This window comes from Rattus norvegicus, chromosome 1 (assembly GCF_036323735.1).
Source record: "Rattus norvegicus strain BN/NHsdMcwi chromosome 1, GRCr8, whole genome shotgun sequence".
NCBI lineage: Eukaryota > Metazoa > Chordata > Mammalia > Rodentia > Muridae > Rattus > Rattus norvegicus.
The window spans coordinates 198114826-198138995 of NC_086019.1; the positions used below are offsets into that span (position 1 = coordinate 198114826).

At 44.9% G+C, this 24170-nt stretch overlaps 1 protein-coding gene across 1 annotated transcript in view; it reads right to left on the reverse strand.

The window, feature by feature from the left end:
- Positions 1–2142: 2142 nt before the first annotated feature.
- Adam12 (ADAM metallopeptidase domain 12) overlaps positions 2143–24170 on the reverse strand; it is a 326713-nt gene continuing 304685 nt past the window's right edge. Inside the window, exons 21-23 of the mRNA NM_001427293.1 lie at positions 23051–23224; positions 8930–9060; positions 2143–6897 (exon numbers count right to left, since the gene is read on the reverse strand). Coding sequence (NP_001414222.1) covers positions 6843–6897; positions 8930–9060; positions 23051–23224 — 360 coding nt within the window. The 3' untranslated portion in view covers positions 2143–6842. The remainder of the gene's footprint in view (positions 6898–8929; positions 9061–23050; positions 23225–24170) is intronic.

Consider the following 24170-nt stretch of genomic DNA (forward strand, 5'->3'; position numbering starts at 1 on the left):
AAGAACAGCAGTGTTTTCTTGCCCTGTGCCTGTGCAGTTAGACACCAAACCAAATATTTACGCACTGGTGCTACACAAATGAGTGCACACAGGTCTCCACTCCTGTCTCCTCCCACTCCAGCTGTCCTCGAGATGCTTCAGGCCTACTGGCCACCTTCTCCTCATGTGTTTCTTATTATCTCTCCCGCCCCACTGCAGGCCCGGCTGGTTGCCTCCTGCAGCGGGGCTCCTCCTAACACCCAGGAGTTTTCTCTTAGTCTCTTGGCCTCACATCAAAGCTCAGAATACATATCTGTGGACTGGTGCTGTTCTGTTCGCAGTGTTCAGTTGAAGGACAGTGCTGGGAGGGCAGGCCTATGAGTTCATGTGTTTGCACATGCTCACCTCTGTGGTGAAAGGACCCAGCCCCTGGACAGCTTCACCACTGATTGGTGTATTACATGTAGTTTTGAGAGCAGATACGATTTTGGCAGCAAATTGGATAGGTTGTAGACAAAGAAGGGTTAACCACCACAAAGTCTGTTAGTTAAGAGCCCAAAGATAGAAATGTGGGACGTTTTAGCTGGACCAAGATTAAACACCAGCAGGACCATGTACATTTTGTGTCTCTAGGGACAAACTGGTTCATTTAGCCTTCTAATAAAGCAGCTAGAAAAACCCTCATGGGAGTGGACTCTTTTTTTAAAAAAAAGAAACAAAAACAAACAAACAAACAAACAAACACACAAACAAACAAACCAGGGAAGGCCCATGAAAAGGTAACCAAGGTTTCACAGTGGGAAAGCAGTAGAGAAAACAGCCACATACTGACTCAGATGTGGCCAGTTTTCAGCTCTGCTCTGCAGGCTTCACAGAGCTCCCACCTGGGGACTTGATCTGTGGCTGTGTCTAATTCTGTATGTGGATGCTGCATGGGCATTTTACCTTCTGATAAGGGTTATCCTCTCATGCTTTGTTCATGACCAGCAGCGACATCCAGCTTACCATCCTCTCTGGGTCACCTCACATCCTCCTCAGCAGAGAGCTTGGTGACATTGTCCACTGTTGGGTCTGCATGCTCAAAGCCTACATGTATTTCTTGTTCCTTTTGTCTGATGATTAGAAGATGATTTATAGCCTGTTTACTCATGCCCCGCCCCCAGTAACTCATGGTTCTGTATATCAAACTCATTAAATTTCATGCTTTATTTTTACAAATTTATTTTTTATGCAAGGTTTTTGGTTTTTCTTTTAAAGACATTGAGATCACTCACTGTCACTCTTTCATTTAGTAATTTGTGTTCTAGTACAAGGGTTTCTTTTACTGAACATTTGAGTTCATAGATGCAGTGGGGTCACCTGCTAACTACCTTTGTGGGATTCCCCTTGAGACCCTCTGAACTGGATGGATATCAGAGGGGTGGATTTTAAGGACAACAGGCAAATGCTTCTAATGCTGGAAGTTTGAGAAACAGTTCATCACATACATCATTTCCAGAGTTACATTTGCTATTCTCTAGGTGGCTGAAGAATTCCTGTATTTCTAGGGCACACATTTTTTTAAATTATTATTCTTTGATTTTGAGAGGCGCTAGGGTAGATTTCAGATTCTGTGCATTCGGAGTGCCTGTTTGCTGTGTGTAGATTTGATTTGTCAGTCACACAGTGACATCACAAAACCTACTTGCTTTGTTTTGGATTGAGTAGTAAGGACAAAGATTTCTCTCTTTTTTTTTTTTTTTGCTATAATTTGAGTATATATATTTTTTCTGCAGTTTTTTTATGAAGTTGGATGCTATTTTAAAAATATGTCAGTATTACATTTAGATTTTCATTGCTGCCAATCTGATACTTTTATGAGATTGATTACTTTTTGAACTTTTCTATAATATGAATTTTAAAATTGTTTTGGTAGTTTATGAAGTCACATTATTCCCCCTCTGTCTCAGCAGTGCTGTGTATTAACAGGCACTTTCTTCCCGCTCCATTCCCAGGATTGGCAGCACACATACCTTGGCCATTTCAACACTTCTTTTCAGTTGCCTGTGCAATGCTCCAAGATGCCCTTACTCTTATAAGTGAATGAGTACATAGGTATATTTTGCTGCACAAGACTTTCCCCTTAGTTATGTATCAATAACATTCTGGATAACACACTCAAAGTTTTTCTGTTTACTCTTTATTGGATATAATACTCTTAACAATGTCATTTTCTACTGAACTAGGAGGCTGTGTTTACCTGTAGATCCCTCCATATGAGAAATGCATACAAAAATAACAGCATGTAACATACAAATGTGAAAACATGAGCTAACCAAAGCGCTATCAATGGACAAAGCCCTGCAGAATGGCTGTGCCGGTTAACTGAGATGTTAACATTAATGAGAACGGAGCTAAGCAGCCTGTGGCCAGTTCAGGTTGTGTTGTTTGTTACCACAAACATTCAGATGACTGGCTATCCCAACCACTACCACGTTGCCCTGATGGGAGGGCTGCTCATTCTGTTTCTAGTCTCTCAGGAGATTTGTGTGCTTTCTGATCACTGCTTTAGGAAGTACCAACACACAGGCCAGCGAACGCAAACCAGCATCTGATTTGTTTGTGAAGAAGTTACCTGACATCGACTCTGTCTTTATTTAAATGTGCTAAATTAAGGGCTAAAATGTTACTTTCTTGGAGAATTACAGGTATCACAGAACATGCTCTTTGAAGGTGTAGAAAGGTAGGCAAGTGGTGGGGCTTTCAACTTGCAGGGGGCAAGTCATTTCCCAGTTGAAGATGACTCCTGAGTGTTAGGCCTCCTGGCAATCTCTGTCCACTACTGAGGGTCCTAACAACTCCACACTCAACACTCTCTTATCCCAGTGTGTCTTATATGAGAAGAGCTTGCCGTGGTTTGATAATAAACTATTACTAATGTAAGTGTGTATATGTGTGTATGTGTGTGAATGAAAGTATGCATGTATGTGTGTATGTTCTCCACAAAAGGCATGGAAACGGTACATTCATGTGTGTGCAGATGTCTCCTGCAAGGGTTCTCCAACTGCCCAGTGGCTCTGAGCATGGGGCTCACAGATCCCAGAGCATCGTCAGAGTTTAAAAGCACTGGGGAATTCAGGTTGCATCAAAAGCATTTTGTAATCAGTGCTAACTTGATTTTTTTTTATGGCCAACTTCACCTTGTAATTAGAGCGAGGCAGTGGGAGGGAGGGAGGTTACTGTGGTTGATATGCTGTGGAACAGATTCAAGGCTGGTGTGTGCTAGAGGTTGCTCTGTGCTGTGGCCCTGGAGAAGGTTGGACTGTACTGTTTAGGTGAATCTTGAAGAGTAGCAGTTACCACATTGACTTGAAGTAGTAACAAATGTAGAGATTTGGTTCTCTTGGACGAGAGAGGTTTCGGCATAGGGTCTGGTCAGAGTAAGGCACTTGTGATTGGCAAGGGAGGAAGGCAAACCGGTACCTGTGTTTTCCTGTGCCATTGGTGTAATGGAACCACTGCCAACTTGTGTGGAGGAGCTAGGAGTGGAGGGCTAGCTTCTAGTATGAGCGGGAGGAGGAGAAAAAAATGGCCTCTGTAATATCCTCTTCCACTTGTCATACTGCTCAAAAATCAGCTCTTGGGGCTTCTGGGAGTATTGATGTTTCTTAGTCTGAGTCATTTGTGTATGGCTTAGGCCATCTGAAAACTGTGGGGGAGGATCTGTAGACAAAGTGTCCCCTGGCTGGGGTCTGATATAAGAGGATTAAAACATGCCTCAGAGGAAAAGAGATTCAAGTGGCTGGGCACCCTACTGCCCAGCTGCTGTCCTCCCAGTTACTGGTGTGGTGTTGCTGGCTCAGAGTGCTCAGTAAACATCTGCTGAAGGCAGGAGGATTCTTAGGCCTTCTCATTGGCCCAGCTCCAGCCTCTTTGTAGCACCATGGGGATCACAGGCTCCTAAGAACATTCACACAGATCAGGGTTTGGCAGTTCTTAGTGCATTGATGGCTTGTATTGATTTGTTGGAGAACAATGACCCATAGCTTCAGCCTGAGAATTCCTAATAAAGTTAAGAAGGCATAAAAATGTCTCCTCAGAGACCAGTCAGGAGTATTTCTTCCCGTAGAATTTAATTTGTTGCTTGTGTGGTTTCTGTGATGTCATCCCACATGTGTAACCTGGAAACACTCACACAGAGTGCAAACTCGGCATGCATATTTTGAAATGGAAAACTGTACTGTTGCTTTCCATGTGCTGCTGGGAAAACAGACTTGGGACTATGGTAGGAGACCAGCTTTTAAGTGGAATGCCTGCAAGGTTTGCCTCCCACTTGCCTGTGAAGTGGGGTCACATAACCTATAACTATTCCTCAATGTAGGAAGGAAAGGAGAACATCCAGCCACACCCCATGTCTAGGCTCTTGACCTACTGGATTTTTTCAGGGCTGGTCTCCCAAGACTCAACCACTGCTAATCATACCTCTAGTGTGTATAAGCATAAGATAGACTGCAATTGGACTGTATTCACTTTGGTTTCTGTCATTTGAAGGATGGAGAAAGGGAGAGAGAACCTGCCCTGTATCAAAAGAGCCCAACACTAGTTACTGGTTCCCAATTTTGTTAAAATTGAAGTTACTGCTAAATATGCTTTAATTGATAACTACTATACCTTAGAGGTATTCCTTTAGTAACACTGTCTGTCCGGTAAGGGAATATCAGGATTAAATCTGTCCTTATTCAGAAATGTATGCATGGCTCTGTAAAAGCAAGCAAGTAGGCAATGCACAGCTGGCAAGGTACCATCAGCATCCTTAGTGGCCACTCGGGAAATGGCAGAAGATCATGGCTCCAACTTCCTTTAAACTAAACTCTCTCTGGTCCGCTAAAACCAAAGTTCTTCTGTCATCTGTATGACAGAAGAAATATATGTTCTTAGCTTCCCCTTCACTCCCACCCTGAGGAGGGGCTCACATACTCCAGCTAAGGCTTTGCGTGTCTCCAAAGACAATGCTCACACAACTCTGTAAGGCTTTACAGTTGCGTATGTTTGGCCTTAATACAACTACCCAATGCCATATCAGTTAAAAAATTCTGTATGCATTTCAGTGGCAGCAACATTGTTTCTGTGCCAGGAAAAGAAGCATGTTCTAAGAGCTGTTCTTTTATGCATCAGTGATGTGGATTTATTTACTCTGTCATGAAGACCATGCTTCCCAACACTGAATACAGACTCAGATTCTAGAAAGTGAACCAGATTCTATGTCTGCATTTTCCTTCTGCTTCAAGGCACAGACCAGCCACTAATGTGACCCTTCCAAAGAAGCCTTGGTCTTAGAGCAGTCAGATGAGGTACAGAACTGCTGTCAGTTACCTTTTAATGTGAGAGCTAGGCATCCACCCATCTGGAGGCAGGGAAGGCCTCTGGCATTTTGCCTTACATAACTTTTAAAAATTATATCTTTCATGCCAATGGGTTGAGGCATCTTGAAGATCTGCTTCTAAAGGTAGCTTCCCAGTCAGACATTGACAGAATAAAGGTAAAGAGTTGCTTGACCAAGTTTGCCTTTCAGGAGCAAAGTCAGTATTAGGGAGTGGATTGCCTCGCCATCTTAGAATGGGTTAACAGGTTTGTTCAGAGTGAGAGAAAGACTGAGTGCCTATGCTGAAGAAATTAGGATGCCCTGAAGAGAACACATGGGTAACTTTGGGTTCTTTGTCCAGTGGCTACTAATACGGATACCAGACTTAGACTGTACCATGAGAATAGCATTCCATGTGGTTATAGCTTTTGCAAGCATATGGATTCTGCCTAATTTTTAATAAGTTGAGCCTTGCAGTAAAAAAGGAGATTTCTATCTCCAGAGTTGATCGACTAGATCTGGTTACCAGTTCACATCTGAAAATGGTTATGGTCCCTTAGAAAGCCTCCTCTATCTGTCAGAACACAGGGTCATTGTATTACAGTCAAGAAGACAATGTGGTAATTTGCTTAACTCTAAATGGGCAGGAGACAGAGGTCTGCAGTGCCCAGGCAGTGGCTTCCTTGTAGAAATACCACTGTTCCCAATGTAAACAACGTGCCCACGCCAGCGAGCACTGTGCACAGGGCAGCCAGAGAGACGCTCCCGGCAGCTCCCAAAGCAAAGCCCCCGCAGCACCACAGCCGTCCTTGCTCTCCAGAGGTGCTCGTGGCTGCTCAGGTCAAGGTCAAATGTTTGTCCAGATTAGGGTTCCAGTCTCTATCCTGGTGTGGCCTCAAACCTTCTTTTCAGTACCCCAGGTTCTCTTCAAAGCTGCTGGTTAGAAACCAGAGCCTACCTGTTGTCTAGAACTTCAGGGTACAGGCCTGAAGGCACGCTGAGACCTTCCTGAAGCCCCTGGCTACAACCCAAGACAGGGATTCCAAAGAATAAAAAATAAAATAAAAGCCATTCCAGGTTCCACCTGGGGTGTCCTGAGCTGTGTGTCTGGTACCATAACACAGCCTTGGGACGTGGGGGAGCTGTTTTCCAATAAGGTCTCAAACAGAAAGTAAACATCTCATCTTGGGTCCCATCAAGCAGGATATTTCAAGTCCTCCAGAAAAACAAAAGCACGAGGTGCCTTCCTTCTGTAGAAAAGCCCCGTGATGGCACAAATGCCTGCTACGGCGCCCTGCGCGGTAATAGACACTCTGCATAAATTAATAACTTACAAGGACCTGAGCAAGTACACAAAGCACCACGGCACAGCACCGACGGATGGCAGGAGCTCCAAGTTCTGGAAATAATGGTGTTTTAAACACTTTAGAAATTCTGAAAGTTGGTACAAAACAACTCCGATGGAGTCGAAGATAGTGCAAACTTCTGTCTTCACTGCTGAGGACCGGTCTGGGCTGGCTTCTCACTTGATGTAGGCATTGTGGGAGAGTCTAGGTACTTGATGCTTAGGGGCAGGTCTGAGTCAAGAGCAAGCCAGAGAGGGGAAAACAGAATTCCAGTTAGACTTCGGAAGCTGTTTGGTTCCACATTCTGACCTTAGGAGAAGGCTGCCCTTGCACACTGGTGCATCTCCTAGGTTAGAGCCCACAGATCCCCCAACTGAGACTGGAGGCCAGGTTAGCTTACAGGGGTGGGTGTGGGAGGGTGGAGATGCTAACCATAGGAAGGACATTACTGCAGAACTCCCAGTGACCTACGACATTCTACTGCCCCAGTGGAGGCCAGAAGTGGCCATTTCTGATCCCTCTGGAGCCAGAGTTACAGATAGTGTGAGTCACCCAACATGAGTGCCGGACACTGAAGTCTGATCCCTCTGGAAGAACAGCAAATGCTCCTCAGCACTGAGCCAACCATCTCTCCAGTCTTAAATTCTGTGTGACATAGGTGAGTTCAGTTTTATCACCAAGGTTCATTTAGTTCTTGTCAGCATCTTGGTATGCAATCTACATAAAGTGCTGAGGGCATCGAGTGTTCGAAACCTGGCATGTGTTTATTCACACTTTTGTATATTTCCATTTTATTTTTAACCAGCTCCGACATGCCTAGTGGCTACAGGATCACAGTGCGCAGCTCAGGAGATGGGGAGCCAGGCTGCCATCAGTGGAGGTTAAGATGGGGTGCCACTTGGGGGCATTATGAAGAGGAATGCTCCCCTGACCGCCCCATCACTTCCATGAGGTGTTTAAATGTAGTAGATTATCAAAAGTAACCGAAATGCTATGCGGCTTTTTCCTGCATTTCTACAGTGGTGAACTAGACTGCTCTCCTAACCCTTTGACCAGCATTATCTCTGAGATTTATGAGGTAGTCATTTCTTTTCCTAGGCCAACATTCTTCCCAAGAGCCGTAATGAATCACTGATGTGTGCCTTCCCCTGCAGAGATAGGAATTACTGAGCATGCCGCCTGGCCACCAGTCAGTACCTTTGGTTCTCTGGTGCTCAAAGAGCTCATGGCCTGCTAAAGGGCATGCAAGTCAGATGAGTAGGCTGTGGGTTAAACAATCTGCTGACGGGCATGGTGGCTCACACTTATAATCCCAATACAAAGAAGGGTGAAGGACCAGGAGGTTCGGGTCAGCCTGGGCTACTAGGGAGACCAAGGCTCGGGGTATGCAGCTCTTGTCCAGCATTTTCTAACCTAAGAACCGAGAAAATCAAAATAACAAAAAGCCCACAAGGGTAATAAGAGGTGGAGCTGCAGCCTTTACTGATTTCCATGTTGTCAATGCTCCCAGCTACACCGGCAAACATGGAAGATGGGAGAGTACCCAGCGTGCCATGGATTCCACCTCAGAGATACCTGATGTGAGCAGCCTCAGCGGCAAGTCTCTCAGAGCAGTGTTTTGAGTCTTTATATCGCCCTGATTTAAATGCAACCTGGCATGCTATAATATTTAACACCGGCTAAGTTGCAAAGGCACGGGCCAGCTTCAGTCGCAGGTGTGGGTAACCTCTCCCCGTATGAGTAGAGCTTGGGCTGCCATCTGCCTCTTCACCTGTGGGGGAGGGCGGAGCTGATCCCAGCCAGAGATAGCCTGCACGGGTCACTCAGCCGTGGAGAAGCCCCTAGGGCTCCAGTTACTGAGCAGCTGCTTAGCCCTCATTTCTCCATAATCTCCCAACCTGGACTCACGCCTCAGCCCATGGACTAGGCGGAGAAAGACTTGGTGAAGATGGTGGAGGTCCAACCTTCATACAGATACAGTGTTTTCTTTAGTGCCTGTTGGAGAGCAGGCTGGGCCCTTGGCAGCAGCTCAGCTTTCCTGGGGCACCTACCTCCTGCTATGATCTCTCTGGTAAGTGAGCCATTGCTGAAAGCCCTGGGTGATGTGCACAGTTCTAGTTTGCAGTAACCACTTCCTGGTTATTTCTACACTTATCGCCCATCATTCTCATGTCAGGGGCAGGTAGGAAGCACGACTCAACTCCTGATACCTGCACACCAGTGTGGTTAGTCCAGCTACCCTATATTGTTAGATGATACCCACCTGATGGGGGCTGGGCGATGCCCAGATTCCTGCTGCCCTGGGGTCCTCACCAAGGCACCAGTGAGCCGAGAAGTCCTGCTCAATGGATCAGCAGGCAGAGGCTTCTGAGGAGGGCTGGGCTTGTGGGTGCCCTGCAACAGATAAAAGGTCACATGTGACTCCTCAGCTTTATGGCCAGAACTGGGCCCGGGGACCTAGCAGACATCTGGAAGGCAGTGCATGCTGCTACACAGCCCTGGTTTCATCTTGGGTGTGTAACCTGCCTACAATGTAAGGTAGGGCCTATCTTTAGCCTTCTTATGGAAAATTTTCTGTAACATTTAAAGCAATCACATAGGTACATTCAAATGTCAGTCATCTGACTCCACAGGTCTTAGGGGTATAGTGAACAGCTGGGTTCTATCCCAGAGGGTGGATATTAGTCTACCCATGGCTTCAGACAATTTCCAGTTTCTACATACTGGTACAATTGTGGATGCACAGGATCCACAAGACAGCTGCCTTTCTCTTAGTGTGAAGATCTGAAGAGAGAGCTGATTGCTTTGCAGAACATGCTGTAGTTCTTCCACCCAAATGCTTGTCAGAACTTGTGGGAAGGAGCCATGCAGTGGCTTGCAGGGCAGGTAAGGGTCTGTGAGGTGATGTGCCACTAGCCACGGGGGACAGAGTGAGAATTTGGGGGATATTTTATATTGAGTTACATACAAAAGCCTCTGATCTGGGACTCAAACAAGTCTACCTATCTAGAAAATGGAGTAAGCGATCTTAAATAAAATAACACATAAAATGTTCCCAGCATAGATAATTATTATACCAGCAGTTACTCCTGTGTCAGCTTTAAATGCTTGACAGAGATATGAGAAACCCCAAGCCTGCGTGGGGTGCCTTCCTAGCTGTCCCTGGAGAGCACCTGTCAGTGAGCATTGTTCACACTGTCCTGGGGCCCATGACAGGTCTGGTCAGCATGATGCTGTCCACTCTTGGCCTCAACACTGCAGGGAAAGGCCTCTGAGGGAACGGAGTTAGAACCTCCCACAGCTCAGGATAGTATGTCCTGGTAATTAATCAAGCACAGTCATGACTAGGCAGGGTAGGGCACACCTGTAGTGTCAGCCATTGAGGTTACACAGCAAAACACATTTGAAGAGTTACACAAGACCTGCACTATCTTAGGCAGACCATGTGTCCGTTAGCACTCAAATGTCACTTCAAACTCTTGTGTTTTCACAGCATTTGTACTAAGATCATGTCTCCTGAGCTGCAGAGTGCAGCTCAGAGGTTGCAACAGCAGATTCACTGTCAGCTCCCTGCAGAGCGAAGGGCCACTACAGAAGTGGACTAAACCACAGCAGCGTAGGAGATGTACCAAGAATGAACAATAGACAGATTGGGCTCAGAGAGCCGCTGGACAGGGGCCAGACAGACAGGTGACTGTCTGCATCAGATTTCATCAAAGGAAACACGAGAAGGCTCTAGAATATAGACAGACGCCTTAGGCATGAATAAAGACTACGCCTAGCTATGCACACTCGGGTCCTGAGCTTTTGAGCTTGTGACCATGTACAGCGATAACAGGACCTCCTAAGCCCCTCAACTCCCATCGGGGTGGTATGAGGACTGACACAGAAAAGCGCTTAGCCCAGGGCCTGGCATGCAGTCGCCCATGAGTAAGAGTTGCTGCTGTTTGATTGACAGTGAGGCCCAAGCAATGAACACACAGATCAAGCTCCATTTCTCATCATAGAACATAGAACTATGAGCACGATGTCCACGTGTGATATAAAACTGAAAGCACACGCTCAGTGGGAGGGGATCAGGTTATGCAATCGTTCCTTATAAAGCAATACTAATTTTGCTGTTAAATATGACTAATTACCCAGTCCCTGTAGTAAAGATAGCACCAGGGTTTTATTGCTGAGCAGACAAAGAGGCAAGGAATATGCCACAGTCTGTCTTAATGCATCTGGATCTATCCTGGCAACTTAGAAGGTAATTACAGCTTGTCTGAGATATCACCGATTTATGCTCGTAGTCTTGTTCATCATGCTCTCTCAGATGGCTCTCAGCTCTGGCATGCTCACCCCAGTGATCAGTCTCCAAACAGCCAAGATGCTGGTGGAAACTACTCATGCCCTGAGGAGAGCAATGGTCCCCCTCATCTGTGCTCTATTGCCATGGTCAGGTCATGGTATAGGTGGTTGCATATGAGGTGTGGTAAAATGGCTTTGGTAAAATGTAGCCTCCTCTGTAGGAGCTAACAAAGGACTCCAGGGGGCTTCTATTGGCATGGTTTTCTTTAGTCTGTATTCTCAACATCATTCCTTTTCCCTCATGTCCTGGAGAAAAGTCCTTCTCTGTCCCGTGTGGTCCTAGACCTCTGATTTCCACTTGTGTGCTAGCACTAACAATACACTGCAGAATTTCAGCACCCTCTCCCTCCCTCCCCTGCCTCTCTCAGCTTTGAGAGCAAACAGATAACAGGGTGATGGTCAAGGCACCAGGGCTATGTTTTGATTTTGGCGTGTTTGCTCTCAAAGCTGAAGGGATGTCTCTCTAGAGTGAGCCATGGAGGTATTCATCACAGTAGCTACCTGTACAGACAGTTGATTGCCCTGTCACATGACCCATTGATAAGTGACATGAAACCTAGGACACTAGTCTGTCTCAAGGCTACCAGAGACTCGAGCAGGAAAGGTCAGCTCTAGTCTGAGACCTCTGTAGCCATATCTTAAATTTAGAGGTGAAACACACTCAGGTTTCTGTTACTCTGTGATTCCTTGAGGGGGACAGCCAGTAGGGAACAATCAGCTCATAACACGACCAGTTTCTACCATCTAACGCTTATATCAGTTTATTTGCTACACTAGATGAGACTTTGGTGTGCCCAAGAGGAACACCCCATAGGACCTTCTGAATGGAGTAGCACCAATCTATAGCATCTGCAGACAGCAGTAAGGGAGCCTTACAGAGGACTGTGGAAGAGCCATGAAAGGAATATCATTGAAGAAAGATCTTGGGCATAAGGACAATGTAGAGAGCTTCGAGGTCCCGGGCCCCGGGGAAGGAACCGGTTTCCGCCTTCCCCTCATTAAGAAAAACAAGTCCAGTTTCTGCCATCTACTCATTGAGAAAAACAAGTCCTTGAGAAAAACAACAAGTCCTTATTTGGCTGTTCCTGCTTGGCCTGGTCGCTTCCACAAAGTACAACCTATCTGCTGTCCCCACGTAGCTTGCTAGGATTGGCTAGTGCTAGCTATTTAAGTGTGGTGCAGGGATTTCCCGGCGTCAGAAGATTGTATCAAGGTTCCTGAGTAAAAATGCTTGAAGAAGATCTTCACTGGTCGTGTCTTCCTTGCCGGTCGAGGTTGGGCGCGACAAGTGGTGGCCCGTACGGGGAAGGAGATCAGAACTTCTCGAAGTCAGGGCAGCGCTGGAAAAGTTCCCAAGGTAAGGTGGGACGATAAGGACCGTGGGAAATTAGCGGCTATAAAGTTTCAGGGTAGTGAGCAAGAAAGTTCGCAGTAGTAGCGAACCGAAGGTAAAAACAGACAGCCTTGTAGTCGATGGATTTTTTCATCTTCCTTATTTTGTGGCTGCTTCTAAACCTCCTTTTTCATTTGGGAATCATTTTTGCCTATTACTGTGATAGGAAATTCGCAATCCCACCCGATTTTTCTGGCTCTTCAGGAGCTGTTTGAATCAAGAACGTTGAAGATGAAAAGGAGCACCATAGAGAGGTTTCTGAGTGAATGTAAAGCCATTGCACCCTGGTTCACAGTCTCGGGTAATCTTTCTGTTGGGACAAGCTAGGCGAAGACTTAGACCTTGCATGGTCCCAAGGAACCTTAAAACCAGGAGTTCGCCAAGTTTGGCATCTAGTGCGTTGTTGCTTGGAGGATCAGAGGTGCTGTCAGGAAGCATTAGAAAAGGGACGTGTGGCTCTTGAAATGCTCCAGGAAGATCGGAAAAGCAAGGAAGTAAGAAAGAAACAGATATGGAAAGATCAGATACAGACAGAGAGACAGAGGGGACGGATACTGAGGATGTGTTACAGGAATTAATAGAACAAGTCAGTCCTTGGTTTATAGCTAGTGGCGGTTTGAATATTCTGGATTGGAAAGGGAGATTGAGAAATTGGGAGAAAAATGGGCCAAGAAAGGCCCCAGTAAACAGAATTCAGAAGGATCACAGAAATTAAAAGCATGTACAAAGATAAAGATTTGGGGTAGTGGTGAGTAAGCCTTGTCAAAAGGAGGCAAGGTAATAATGGTAAAATGTTTTTGTGTATGTGTTCTTTTAGAGTTATGTTAAAATCTAAAGGGTTGGGGATTTAGCTCAGTGGTAGAGCGTTTGCCTAGGAGGCGCAAGGCCCTGGGTTCGGTCCCCAGCTCCGAAAAAAAAAATCTAAAGAAGCAAAGTTGATTCTCATAGATGCTTTTACTCTTTGGACCCTGACTAGAGACAGTTTACACCCTAGACAAGAGAGAATGGGGTTGAGAGAAACAGTCCTCCCGGACTCTCCACAGATGCTTTGGCAAAAGAAGGAAATGAGCTTAAGCCTTTTTGGAGCTCTCCTGGAGGCAGAAGGAGGTGGGAGACGTCTTGCCTCCTTGCTGGCTCCTCTTGGAGAAGTGCTTATTTCTGGTTCTGGGTCCTTTAGGATATCTGGGTCCCTTTGGTTGAACACCATCTAGTTCTTTTCCTCTATGTCTATTGTTTGTCTTTGGTGCACCAAGTTGTCCATGTATGTCAGTTTATGTCTGGGTTTTGCTTCTCGTTGCTTGAATGTTTTGTGTTTCATGTTTAAAAGGAAAAAAATGGTTAAAACTTTAAATGCTGGTTGATTCACCCATTGTTGTAGTTTTTTAAAGAAAGGAACAAATAAAAAGTTTCAATTGGCTTTTGGAGCCTGTATCTATAGCTAGAAGCCTAAGTCCGCTAGGGAAGCTCCCAGGGGGCTGGCTAAATGTTTACACTAGCCGATCCTAAAGGCACCAGGAGCTTCACAGCTTCTATGGTAATGGAACTAACTGATGGCTATTTCTCTTAGACTGGGATTATTGGACTCAACAGGTGACTAGGTGTTTCTCTTAAAACAACAGCTAGAAAAGGTAAAAATGGTGATTGATTTAAATATTAAAGAGATGTGTAGCCACTTAGTTTTTGTTTCTGATTGGTTTTAAATGTATAATATACTCTACATGTCTTGGTTAAAGGTTACTGGTTTTTAAGTTATTGGGTATGGTTAAAAATTTATAACATTGGTAATATAAAGTTGACTTAAACCTCATAATAGAGTAATCTTAGGCAACACGTGGCATGAGTCAACCCAGGGAAACAGATCTAAATTGGAATAATATTTTAATATAATTCTTATCCTATAAACCAGACTATAAAAACTTAGGGCAATGTCTCTTTGTTGAGGAATTAGAGCCTGCACCATCATCCATTCATATGCAAGAATTGGCAGTCAAACTTTAAAGCATGAGGAATGGACTTGGTGTTTTGGAGAGACTGGATTTTGGAGAACAGATGGTTTGTTGGAGGTTGAGTTTTGTTTTCCAAAGTTATGGTTGTGTTCTGGTGTTAAAGGGAAGCTTAAAGATTGTGGTTAAAGATTGCCAGTGTTACACTGGCTACAGTTTACAGTTTGATCACAGACAGGCTCAAGATTCTAACTCGCACATATTTGTAAAAAAAAAAAAAATTTAAACAGGTGAAGATTGTTACAAGATTTACAAATGGATAATGATGGCCTTTCTGCCGCTGACCGACATCAATGTCGGGCGGGCACGTTGAAAGGTTATGTGAAATGGAAAGATGTGATCACTGGCTTATGGCATGGGCCAGATCCTGTTCTGGCGTGGGGAAGAGGGTCTGTTTGTGTGTTTCCTCAGGACCGGCAAGATCCGTTGTGGGTCCCTGAAAGATTGACCAGGAGGTGCAACAAGAATGAAGATCCTGCTGTTGCTAACACTTCTCGGTGTGACCCAAATGCTGGTCAAAACGGAGCCCCAGTGGGGGATACTATCAGTGTTCCCGAGACCCATGCCGATACATCATGACCATTAAGCCCACTCCTTTAATTTGTCTAAAGAGTTGTTAAGTTATCTTTTGGGTAATTGGACTGGAGAATTCGATTTCTTAATGGATCAGCTACGTGTAGCCATCGTGACCGTGAACTCCACACGTGTGGATGCTGGACTAGCTACGGGATTGTCATCTTGGATTGCTGCTGCTATGAATCATCTGAGGGAGTGGGTGGGTATGGGAGCCCTAGCTGGACTCTTGCTGCTGGTCTCCCTAGTGAGCCTGTGGTGTTTGTGCAGGTTGAGGTTCGTACAGAGGAGGCATGCGGCCATGGTCGTGCAGGCATTTGCAGTCATTGAGGCAGGACAGTCCCCCCCAGGTGTTGCTAACAGTCATATAAGATATATAGTCGCTCTTACTCTACTGGGCCCTGTTTCCCCTGGCATATTCCATCGTCCCTGAGCATATCGAGTGACCCTACTCAGTGACGGGCAACTTCCCTTCTCACCTAAGACACGGAGCCTTGAGGACGACAAGGTAATCCTATGACAGGTACACGAAGGGACGATCCTAAGACGGGGGGGTCACCGCGCTCAGTATATGCCAGTGTCGTCTGGGTGCCAATAAAACAAAAAGGGGGAACTGTAGAGAGCTGCGAGGTCCCGGGCCCCGGGCCCCGGGGAAGGAGCCGGTTTCCGCCTTCCCCTCATTAAGAAAAACAAGTCCAGTTTCTGCCATCTGCTCATTGAGAAAAACAAGTCCTTGAGAAAAACAAGTCCTTATTTGGCTGTTCCTGCTTGGCCTGGTCGCTTCCACAAAGTACAACCTATCCGCTGTCCCCACGTGGCTTGCTAGGATTGGCTAGTGCTAGCTATTTAAGTGTGGTGCAGGGATTTCCCGGGGTCAGAAGATTGTATCAATGTTCCTGAGTAAAACTGCTTGAAGATCATCTTCGCTGGTTGTAGAGAGCGGCGTGGCGAAACAAAGATGGCGCCGACATCCAGCCTTGTCTGGATGTCGACAACTTACTGCGCATGTGCAGGCTTGTCCCCTTGCTAGGGCGGCCATACGATAATGAGATGTAGGGCTCCCTCTAGTGGTGAACAGCGGTACTGCACATGTGCGGTTTATGCATCAGGTGTCAGTTGACCGTTAGTATGCTAATGAGGTGACTCATTCTCCGCCAATCCCTGGAGGACAAGTAGTGGGGTGATCCATGCCCCACCAATCCTTGAGAGATAATTAGCATACTGTTGTCTATATAAGCCGAGCGATTTTGCTGCTCGGGGTCCCTGTTCAAGAGAGCTGTAACACTGAGAAGAGCTGTAACACTAAGAAGAGCTGTAACACAGTAAAGGCTTGCTCGCAGAAGAATCCTGTTGCCTCGCGTCTTTCTTACTGGCAGGACATTAGGCGCGCGACAGCTGGTCGTGTCCTCCTTGCCGGTCGAGGTTGGGCGCGACAGGACAAGACTTGGAAAGCTGGGGCAGGCCCACAAAGACACCATCCATCCCTCTTTCCCACTGTCAGCCTATGGTTTGTCCAGGGAATGAAGGCTGCTACATAGATTCTTCCTTCACATTGTATCTTCCCTAGTAGGGTGTATTGACAAATGGACTTCCCTTTCTAATATATACCAATATTTCTGATGAGCAAGGACCTAAGTCATCAGATTGCCAGGGCATGTTTGACCACACTAGTCAGAAGGGAGTGCATCTCTATCATTCCGAGCTGACTTTACTGCTTGGCACTGTTAGAGGGATGAGCTGAACCCTCTGGGTAAGTTGAATGTTACCTGCCTGTCCTAAAACTATGTTCTAAATTATCTATGGTATCATTTATATCCTGTGGAAGCATTTATGACAATTGGCTGTTGCTTCCCAGTAACAGCCCCATAGAGTCACTCATCACCCTGGTTGAAGGGGATAGAGAATGTGGGTCTCCTCTACTGTTCCTTCTGCTGCTTCTTAAGCAAAGCTCCATGTTTCTGCCTTTTCCTGGAAGAGCCTGTCCCAGACTGGCTGGTCTTGGTTTACAAATAGTTTAGGTTATATATGATATAGATACAAAGCATGTGATTACTATTATGCATTGGTCAAAACATAGCTAAAAATCTATTTGCCCTCTACAGAAGACACACAGTTGTCATCCATGTAAGTGCTGTGATACCATAGGTGACTTCCTGCTCTGGCCATAGTGCTAACAGTGGCCTACCTTTTTTTTTTTTTTTTTTTTGGTTCTTTTTTTTTTTTTCGGAGCTGGGGACCGAACCCAGGGCCTTGAGCTTCCTAGGTAAGCGCTCTACCACTGAGCTAAATCCCCAGCCCCAACAGTGGCCTACCTTATAAAGACAAAGTTGACTGTGGCTTTGTTGTGTTCAGGAAAACCGATGCATGCCTTCCGGACCAAATGGAAGGTTTACATAACACCAACGAACAGCAAAGGTGGCGAAGATGGGGATGGAAGATGGCCAGGGCAGCTGTCCTGCTGCTCTGACTATGGTTTCTAACACTTTCTACTGTAAATTCTCTTTTTTCCCTCTGCCTAATTTTCTTCCCTCCCCTCCCCTCCCTCCCCTCCCCTCCCTTCCTTTCTCTTCCCTTCTTTACCCTCCCCCCTTTTTCATGTGAATGGCTCTATCACTGTGTATCTCTGGCTGTCCTGGAACTCTATGTAGACTCTATGTAGACCAGACTTGCCTTGAACTCACAGAGATCCACCCACTGCTGCCTAGGTGAGAGCCACTATACTTGACTAACCTTAAACTTTTGATCTTCCTGACTCTAACCTCCCAAGGGCATATATAAGGGTAGACTTACATCACCGTGCTACCTTTCTATGAACCCCAGGACCTCATGTCTGCTAGGTAAACACTCTACCAAATAAACCAAATCTCTAACCCCTGAACATCCATTTTAATGCTGCAAGTGAAGAATGTGGGCTTGAGCCCTTGACTTTCCTGAACTTCCCTTCTTTCCATGAAATATGAAGCCTACTGTGCTCTGTCTCCTCCGTTAGCTGGAGCTTATGGTAGCACCTTCTCTCAGCTCATAGGGGTAGAAAGAACTGCCAGGTACTCAGCTCTGTAGCACATGTCCTGTACTCGGTGCTTAGTGGGTATTTAAATGATTTTATAATCATTAAAAGCACAACACAGACTCCTTGTACCAAAACAATATACACACATGTGAGTGCGCGCGCGCGCACACACACACACACACCACACACACACACACACACACACACACGCGCGCGCGCACGCACGTGTGCGTGCATCCATGTGCAATAAATGTAACAGTGGAAGTGAATTCTTCCATTGCTGTTTGCCTGAAATTTCCACAGTGTAGATACATGGTGCACAAACCAGGACTGATAATTCTCTCGGACCTAGCAATATTTTCAAGAAAGGACCACAGTGCACTAACAATTAGTCTTCCCAGGTGATGGGTTCAATTTTTAAAAGTCTCTGTTTCTAATGCATGGGGAGCATGATCTCAGCTTAGTTCAGGTCTGTAACTCGCTGAGATTTTACTTACTAGCATTTCCCTGGAAACTGGTGCTTAAAGAAAAATGGATCCTTAGATCAAGTGTGCCCATGCATCAGTAGGCATCATTCACATGCCACTTTGTGGGACAGATGTTTAGCAAAGCAAATGGGCAAAGCTGGGCCAGTGGCACACAGGTGAGGCTCTGCTTGTTAGGAGAATGGCCACTGATGAACTGAAGGCAACACTCAAATCCTTTCAGGCCCTGAGCACATCTGACAGTGGAAAATCTGCCATGTCTTAGCTGTGTCTTCTGTGACACAGTTTTCTGTGAGCTGAGAAATGTATTTCTTTTCTGGGACACTGAGCGTCTTTTCTTTAAACTGTAAGTAGTCAATTAACCTGATAAGTGAGACTCCACTGAATGATGGATTTTAGCTGAGCTGTCCTGGGACCTCAAGAATCCTCCCAGCCATGAGCCTTGTTCTGCTCTCCTTCCCTCAGCGGGCACACTGTAAGTCCAGGGAAATGGCCCCTGATACATGTAAGCACATCTATGATCATAGCGTTCCTCCATGAAAAGAAGGAGATTGAGATCCACCCTACTGCCGCAAACCACAAACCCTGCCTCAGCAAGGCAGAAAGAGAACTAACCCCTGCAGGTTGTTCTCTGATCTCCATACATGTATACACAGGATGTGCCCATAGCATGTGCAAGTGGATACAAGCAGGTACAGCACAGAGACTTAGCATAGGATGAGAAGCCCACATTCCAGAGGTGCATTTGGTCAAGAGAATGAGTTGAGTTTATGGAGGAGGAAATGTTTTCAAGAAAGATGACACTTTCTTTAAATGTAAAGTTAGTCAACGTGCCCCATCCCTGGTGCATGATAAATTTGGACAAGCACAGCAGGGTTGGCCATGGAGGCACATGTGTGTCATGGTGTGTGGATGGTACCCATGGAGCTGTAAAGTGTCAGTGGATTCAATTCCTGCTGCCGAGCAAGAGTCACCTCTAGATACTGTTCACACCTGCATGGAATGGATTCCAGGTCTCTACGTGTGATGACAGAAAACTCACTTGTCTCTGAAAGTCTCCAGGCAGACACAGCTCAGAGTGAAGATGTGCAGTTTCCTGCTACTGGTGCTTCAAGGGGAAGAGTCCCTTAGTTTCACAAAACAGACTTTTGTGTGGCTGTTTTGAAGGAGCTGCTTCTGTGGGCAATGACTTCTGTGGGCAATGACAACTGTGGGATAAAACCATTGTGCGCAACTGCTCTTGGGTCATGCAGTCTATCAGTCCCAGTCTGGCACTGTACAGAGGTGGCACTGCTGAAATAGAGGACTAAGAAGCCACAGGATGAGGGAATTCACTGGGTTCCTGTAGGAATAATCCTTTTGTGTACCGTGTAAAGATTATCCTTTATTTTGCAGATTCCCTGTGGGAATATGGAGGACATGTGTGTAAGGCACTGAGTGGTGGTGCATGTCCTGAGGCTTACAGCTCCTGCTGTATTCTCAAGCAAGCCCATAACCTAGACATGTTTAGAATGTGCCTGCTGCCCTACAGCAAGGTAAACCAAGATAGTCCTCTTTTATATTTGTTTTTTTTTCTGGTCTATCAGCAGTCCATAAAAACAACTGAAGATATAATACAAGGTTCCTGACTGGTAGTGAGTGGGAGAGGGAGTTTTGAGCATTCAGGAAAGGAGTGATTCACAAAAGATACATTGATGCAATATTAAAAACTAGAGTCCTGGATAGGCCAGAAATCAGAGTTTTAATAAAGGATAGAAATTCCTTTAAAAAGAAATGCCTACTATATGAGCAAAGAAGACTACCATATATATATATATATATATATATATATATATATATATATATATATATAGGCATCCAGAGACAGCACCAGATAATTCCCAGAACACACTCCTGAAGCAGAGCCATGGTGCTTGCCAGCATGAGCTCAGGAAGGCCAATTCTGGACTCCTTGTGCAGTAACCTGTTTATGGCCTGAAACTGGCTACCATATAAGTTTTTAGGACAAAGAAACCTGCTGAAAGTCAAACCTTTTTTCCCTATTGAGCTGCTAGATATAAAGTAGCTTGAGTTTTCAGCAATAAAAGAAATACGAAAGGATATGAGGCTGTGAGTGACAGGATGGAAAGACCTCAGCTTACCTTATTCCTTAGTACTTGCAACAAAAAAAATCACTAAGTAATTGATTGAAAACTGAAAATTAGGGAAAGAAAGACTACCTGATGGACTCTAGACTCAAGGAACTACTCAGAGATGGGCCCATCTGTGTACACATGGGTGCATGCCAGAGCCCTGTCCAGGATATATAAAAGAAACAACAAGAAAGTGAAATATGTAAATACATGCAATCTGGAAATAATTAAATGGCACCAAAGAAATAAAAACAAACTCAAGGAAAGCTGCCCCTCTGTAGCTACAAGCCTAGGAAGAGGGCTGTCCAGGAAACAAATACTTTGGCCATATATGATCTTATTCCAGCTTAACCACAGAGAAAACCACCCCTTCCCTAAAATAAGCGGCCACATTACTTTCCTGGAGCAGAGACTGTGGAAAGAAATTGGTGGACTTATCACTGTACAGTGCAGACAGAAGGGGAAGAACCTTTCCCACAAAATGTCAACCAAGAATTCTATACCTAGCCAAAATATCCTTCACAACGAAAGACATCTTTAGACAAAGGGATGCTAATACCATGCCAACAACAGGCTTGTTTCAAAGAATAATGAACAAAGTCTTGTCAGGCAGAAAGGAAAAGATGAGATGTGTAAGATCAGAAGAAGAGAGCTGAAGGGATCAATATATGAGCACACATAATCAACTCCTCATTGGTTTTGAAAAGCCTTTGGCTAAGAGCAGAAATTCCATCTGAAGTGGCTCCTGGTGCCTACAAAGGCCACTTAAAATATGTGTATACATGTGTCCAAATGTATGTGTGCCACATGCAAGTCTGCAGAAGTCATGTGGGTTCTGGAAATTGAACCCAGGTCTTCTTTAAAAGCAGTAAGTGTTCTTAACCTCTGAGCCATTTTCCCAGCTCCAAAGGCCATGATTTTAAGATATCCATTATTTAAAAATGAGGGCAATGAGACCTAAAAGCTCAAGTTTCCACATTTTCCTGAAGCAATAAAATACTGGTACAAAGCTATGACGATCATGGATTGATTTCCAGTGAGGTGTTGTTTCCCCTCAAAGCAAATGTTGACCCTCAGAAGACAGTTCGCAGTATTTCAGAACATGATTATAAGTGTTATTATCAGTTGATAGGGGTCAGTGCTGTTTACCTTCCCACAAAGGCAAAAGGACCCCCCATATAACACTTACCTAGCCCAAAATCTCAAAATGTTGAGGAGACAACACTAGATAAATGAACTAAGAAAATATCAGATCAAAACAAAAACTGATGAACTCAGATACATTACCAGGAACTGATGTAACTATTAAGACAGAAAATGTCTTAATACTATGTTTTTATCTATCAAATAAGCAAAGCTTTGAAATATCAATCTCTATCTTTGTCATCTCGTCCTTGCTGGTGTCAATGGGAGACCCTAAATACATGCAATACTCTAACCAAACATTTAACTTACCCAGCCATTTAAAGGTTTGTGTGTTTTTCAATCTCATATTTCCCTTGAATCATCCCTAAAGGAATAAAGAACTCCAAAATCTATCTGTCTAGTTATTCCAAACAACTGTTTATAAAACAAAACCCACAGCTCTCAATATCTCACTTTCTCACAGGTTATCCCACATCCAAGCAGCATGCTGCAGTTAAGAAAAATTTTTATAGGCTCTGGAATGGCAAGGTATGGAGAAACGACTTTAAGGCAGAAACAGGCTGTAAAGCTATGTGCACAGAGAATAACCTCTATGTTAAAGATGTAATTATAAATATATAAAAACAATAATGGGAAAATAGAACAATAGCATTTAACAGTGATTGTTTCATTATTGAAGAAGTTGCCATCAGTATCCACTGCTGTTCTCAAAATGTTGTGGTTGAAAGCCCAGCTTCTTCAGCTGTGGGTCTTTAACTCACGTGCAGTAACCTGAAGCCGTTTCAAGGCCAAATGTGCACTGAATCTGTAGTGGCCTCGCAGCGCCTGCTTATGTCACCTCCCATGACTGCAGGTTTTGAACACACAACACCAACTGTCACACTATGTGCTACTGACAAATGCTGCCCAGAATGCCTCAGCTCAGATTTAATACTTCTATGTTTTCTGCTCACACAGAAACAAAGACTGTTAATATTTTCCTGTCATTTCCTATAAATATTCCTCAGGTAAAAAGTGCTCACAGTAGATGAGTTTTAAGTTCTGGTTTAGATGATACATTGTACTGATGTGGAAACAACTCTGAATATTTTAAAAATTGCTAATAATATTAAAGTGTCACATGACTGCTATACTATAGCACTGTATGTGGGCTATCTCAGTTAACCATTTGATTAACTGAATTCCATTTCATAGTTGTTATGTTAGATAATTTGCCCAAGTTTACATGTTAGCGAGTAGAGGAGCCTGAATTTGAGCTGCATCCCACCCAGTCAGCATGAGAGTCATACCTGGGCCTGCCTGACTGCAGGATTGGCGGGCAGGGGCCTGGCAGGGCCACTGGGTGCACGTGGGGCCTGGTGGAGAGGCAGGAGCACTCGCTGAGGGGACTGAGGCTGAGGGACCACTCGAGCATTGAGGGGCCTGCTGATGTCGATATTCTGGCATTTCAGTGAGTGCCTGTCCTGCATGGTCAAAGCAGAGAATCAGCTCTGATGGCTTTCGCTAGCTACCCAAGGAAAGAGCAGCCCTGACTGGTCTGTGACCACCGTCTATGTGGGAATGGAAAGTCCAGGGTGTCCAGAGGAAGGACTGTATTTACTTATTTTTTACTTTAAAATTCTGAAATATGGAATAGAGAGATGTGTTTTTACATAGATTTAAAAAATCCCAAACATTGATAACTACAGTGGTGACAGTGGCATTCGGAAGGCTGAGGCAGGAGGACTTAAAATTAGAAGCTACTGTTTGCTATAGAGAAGATTCCAGCTCAATCAATTCTTCATCAGGCTTGTTTAATTAACTAGTTGATGAAAGAAACTTGGAGTACCAAGTACGAAGACACAGGCTGGATCACAAAGTGTGAGCTTTACTGTGCACAAGGGTTCTGTGAGAACTACCTTCTCCAGAGGCAAGGGGCTCAACTCCAGACAAAGTCCCTTGTGTTTGGAGGAGGAACAGAACCCTTGCAACTGATCTGGTACTCCACACTCTCTATTGAGGTATGATTGTTACCCAGTTAACTGAATGTATTTAATGTTGCATAATTAAATAATCATATTCTTTTTGTTTGTTTGTTTTGTTTTCCAAGACAGGTTTCTCTGTGTAGCCCTGGCTGTCCTAGAATTCACTCTGTAGAGCAGTCTGGTCTTGAACTCAGATATCCGCCTCTCTTTGCCTCCCAGCTAAATGTTTTTAGTCTTTAACCAACATTTTGTTTTGCACCTGTGTTTTTGTGTTTTGAACTAAATATGCTCCTCATGTACTGAGATACAGGCATGTACTATAGTGGAGTCAATATTTAAGACTTCTGTGCATAAGTGAAACACTGAGACATGGGGGAACCCTGGGATAGGGAAGGATAGGGAGTGGACATGGCCTCCACCGTTTTGGGCAAAACTGAGACTCAGT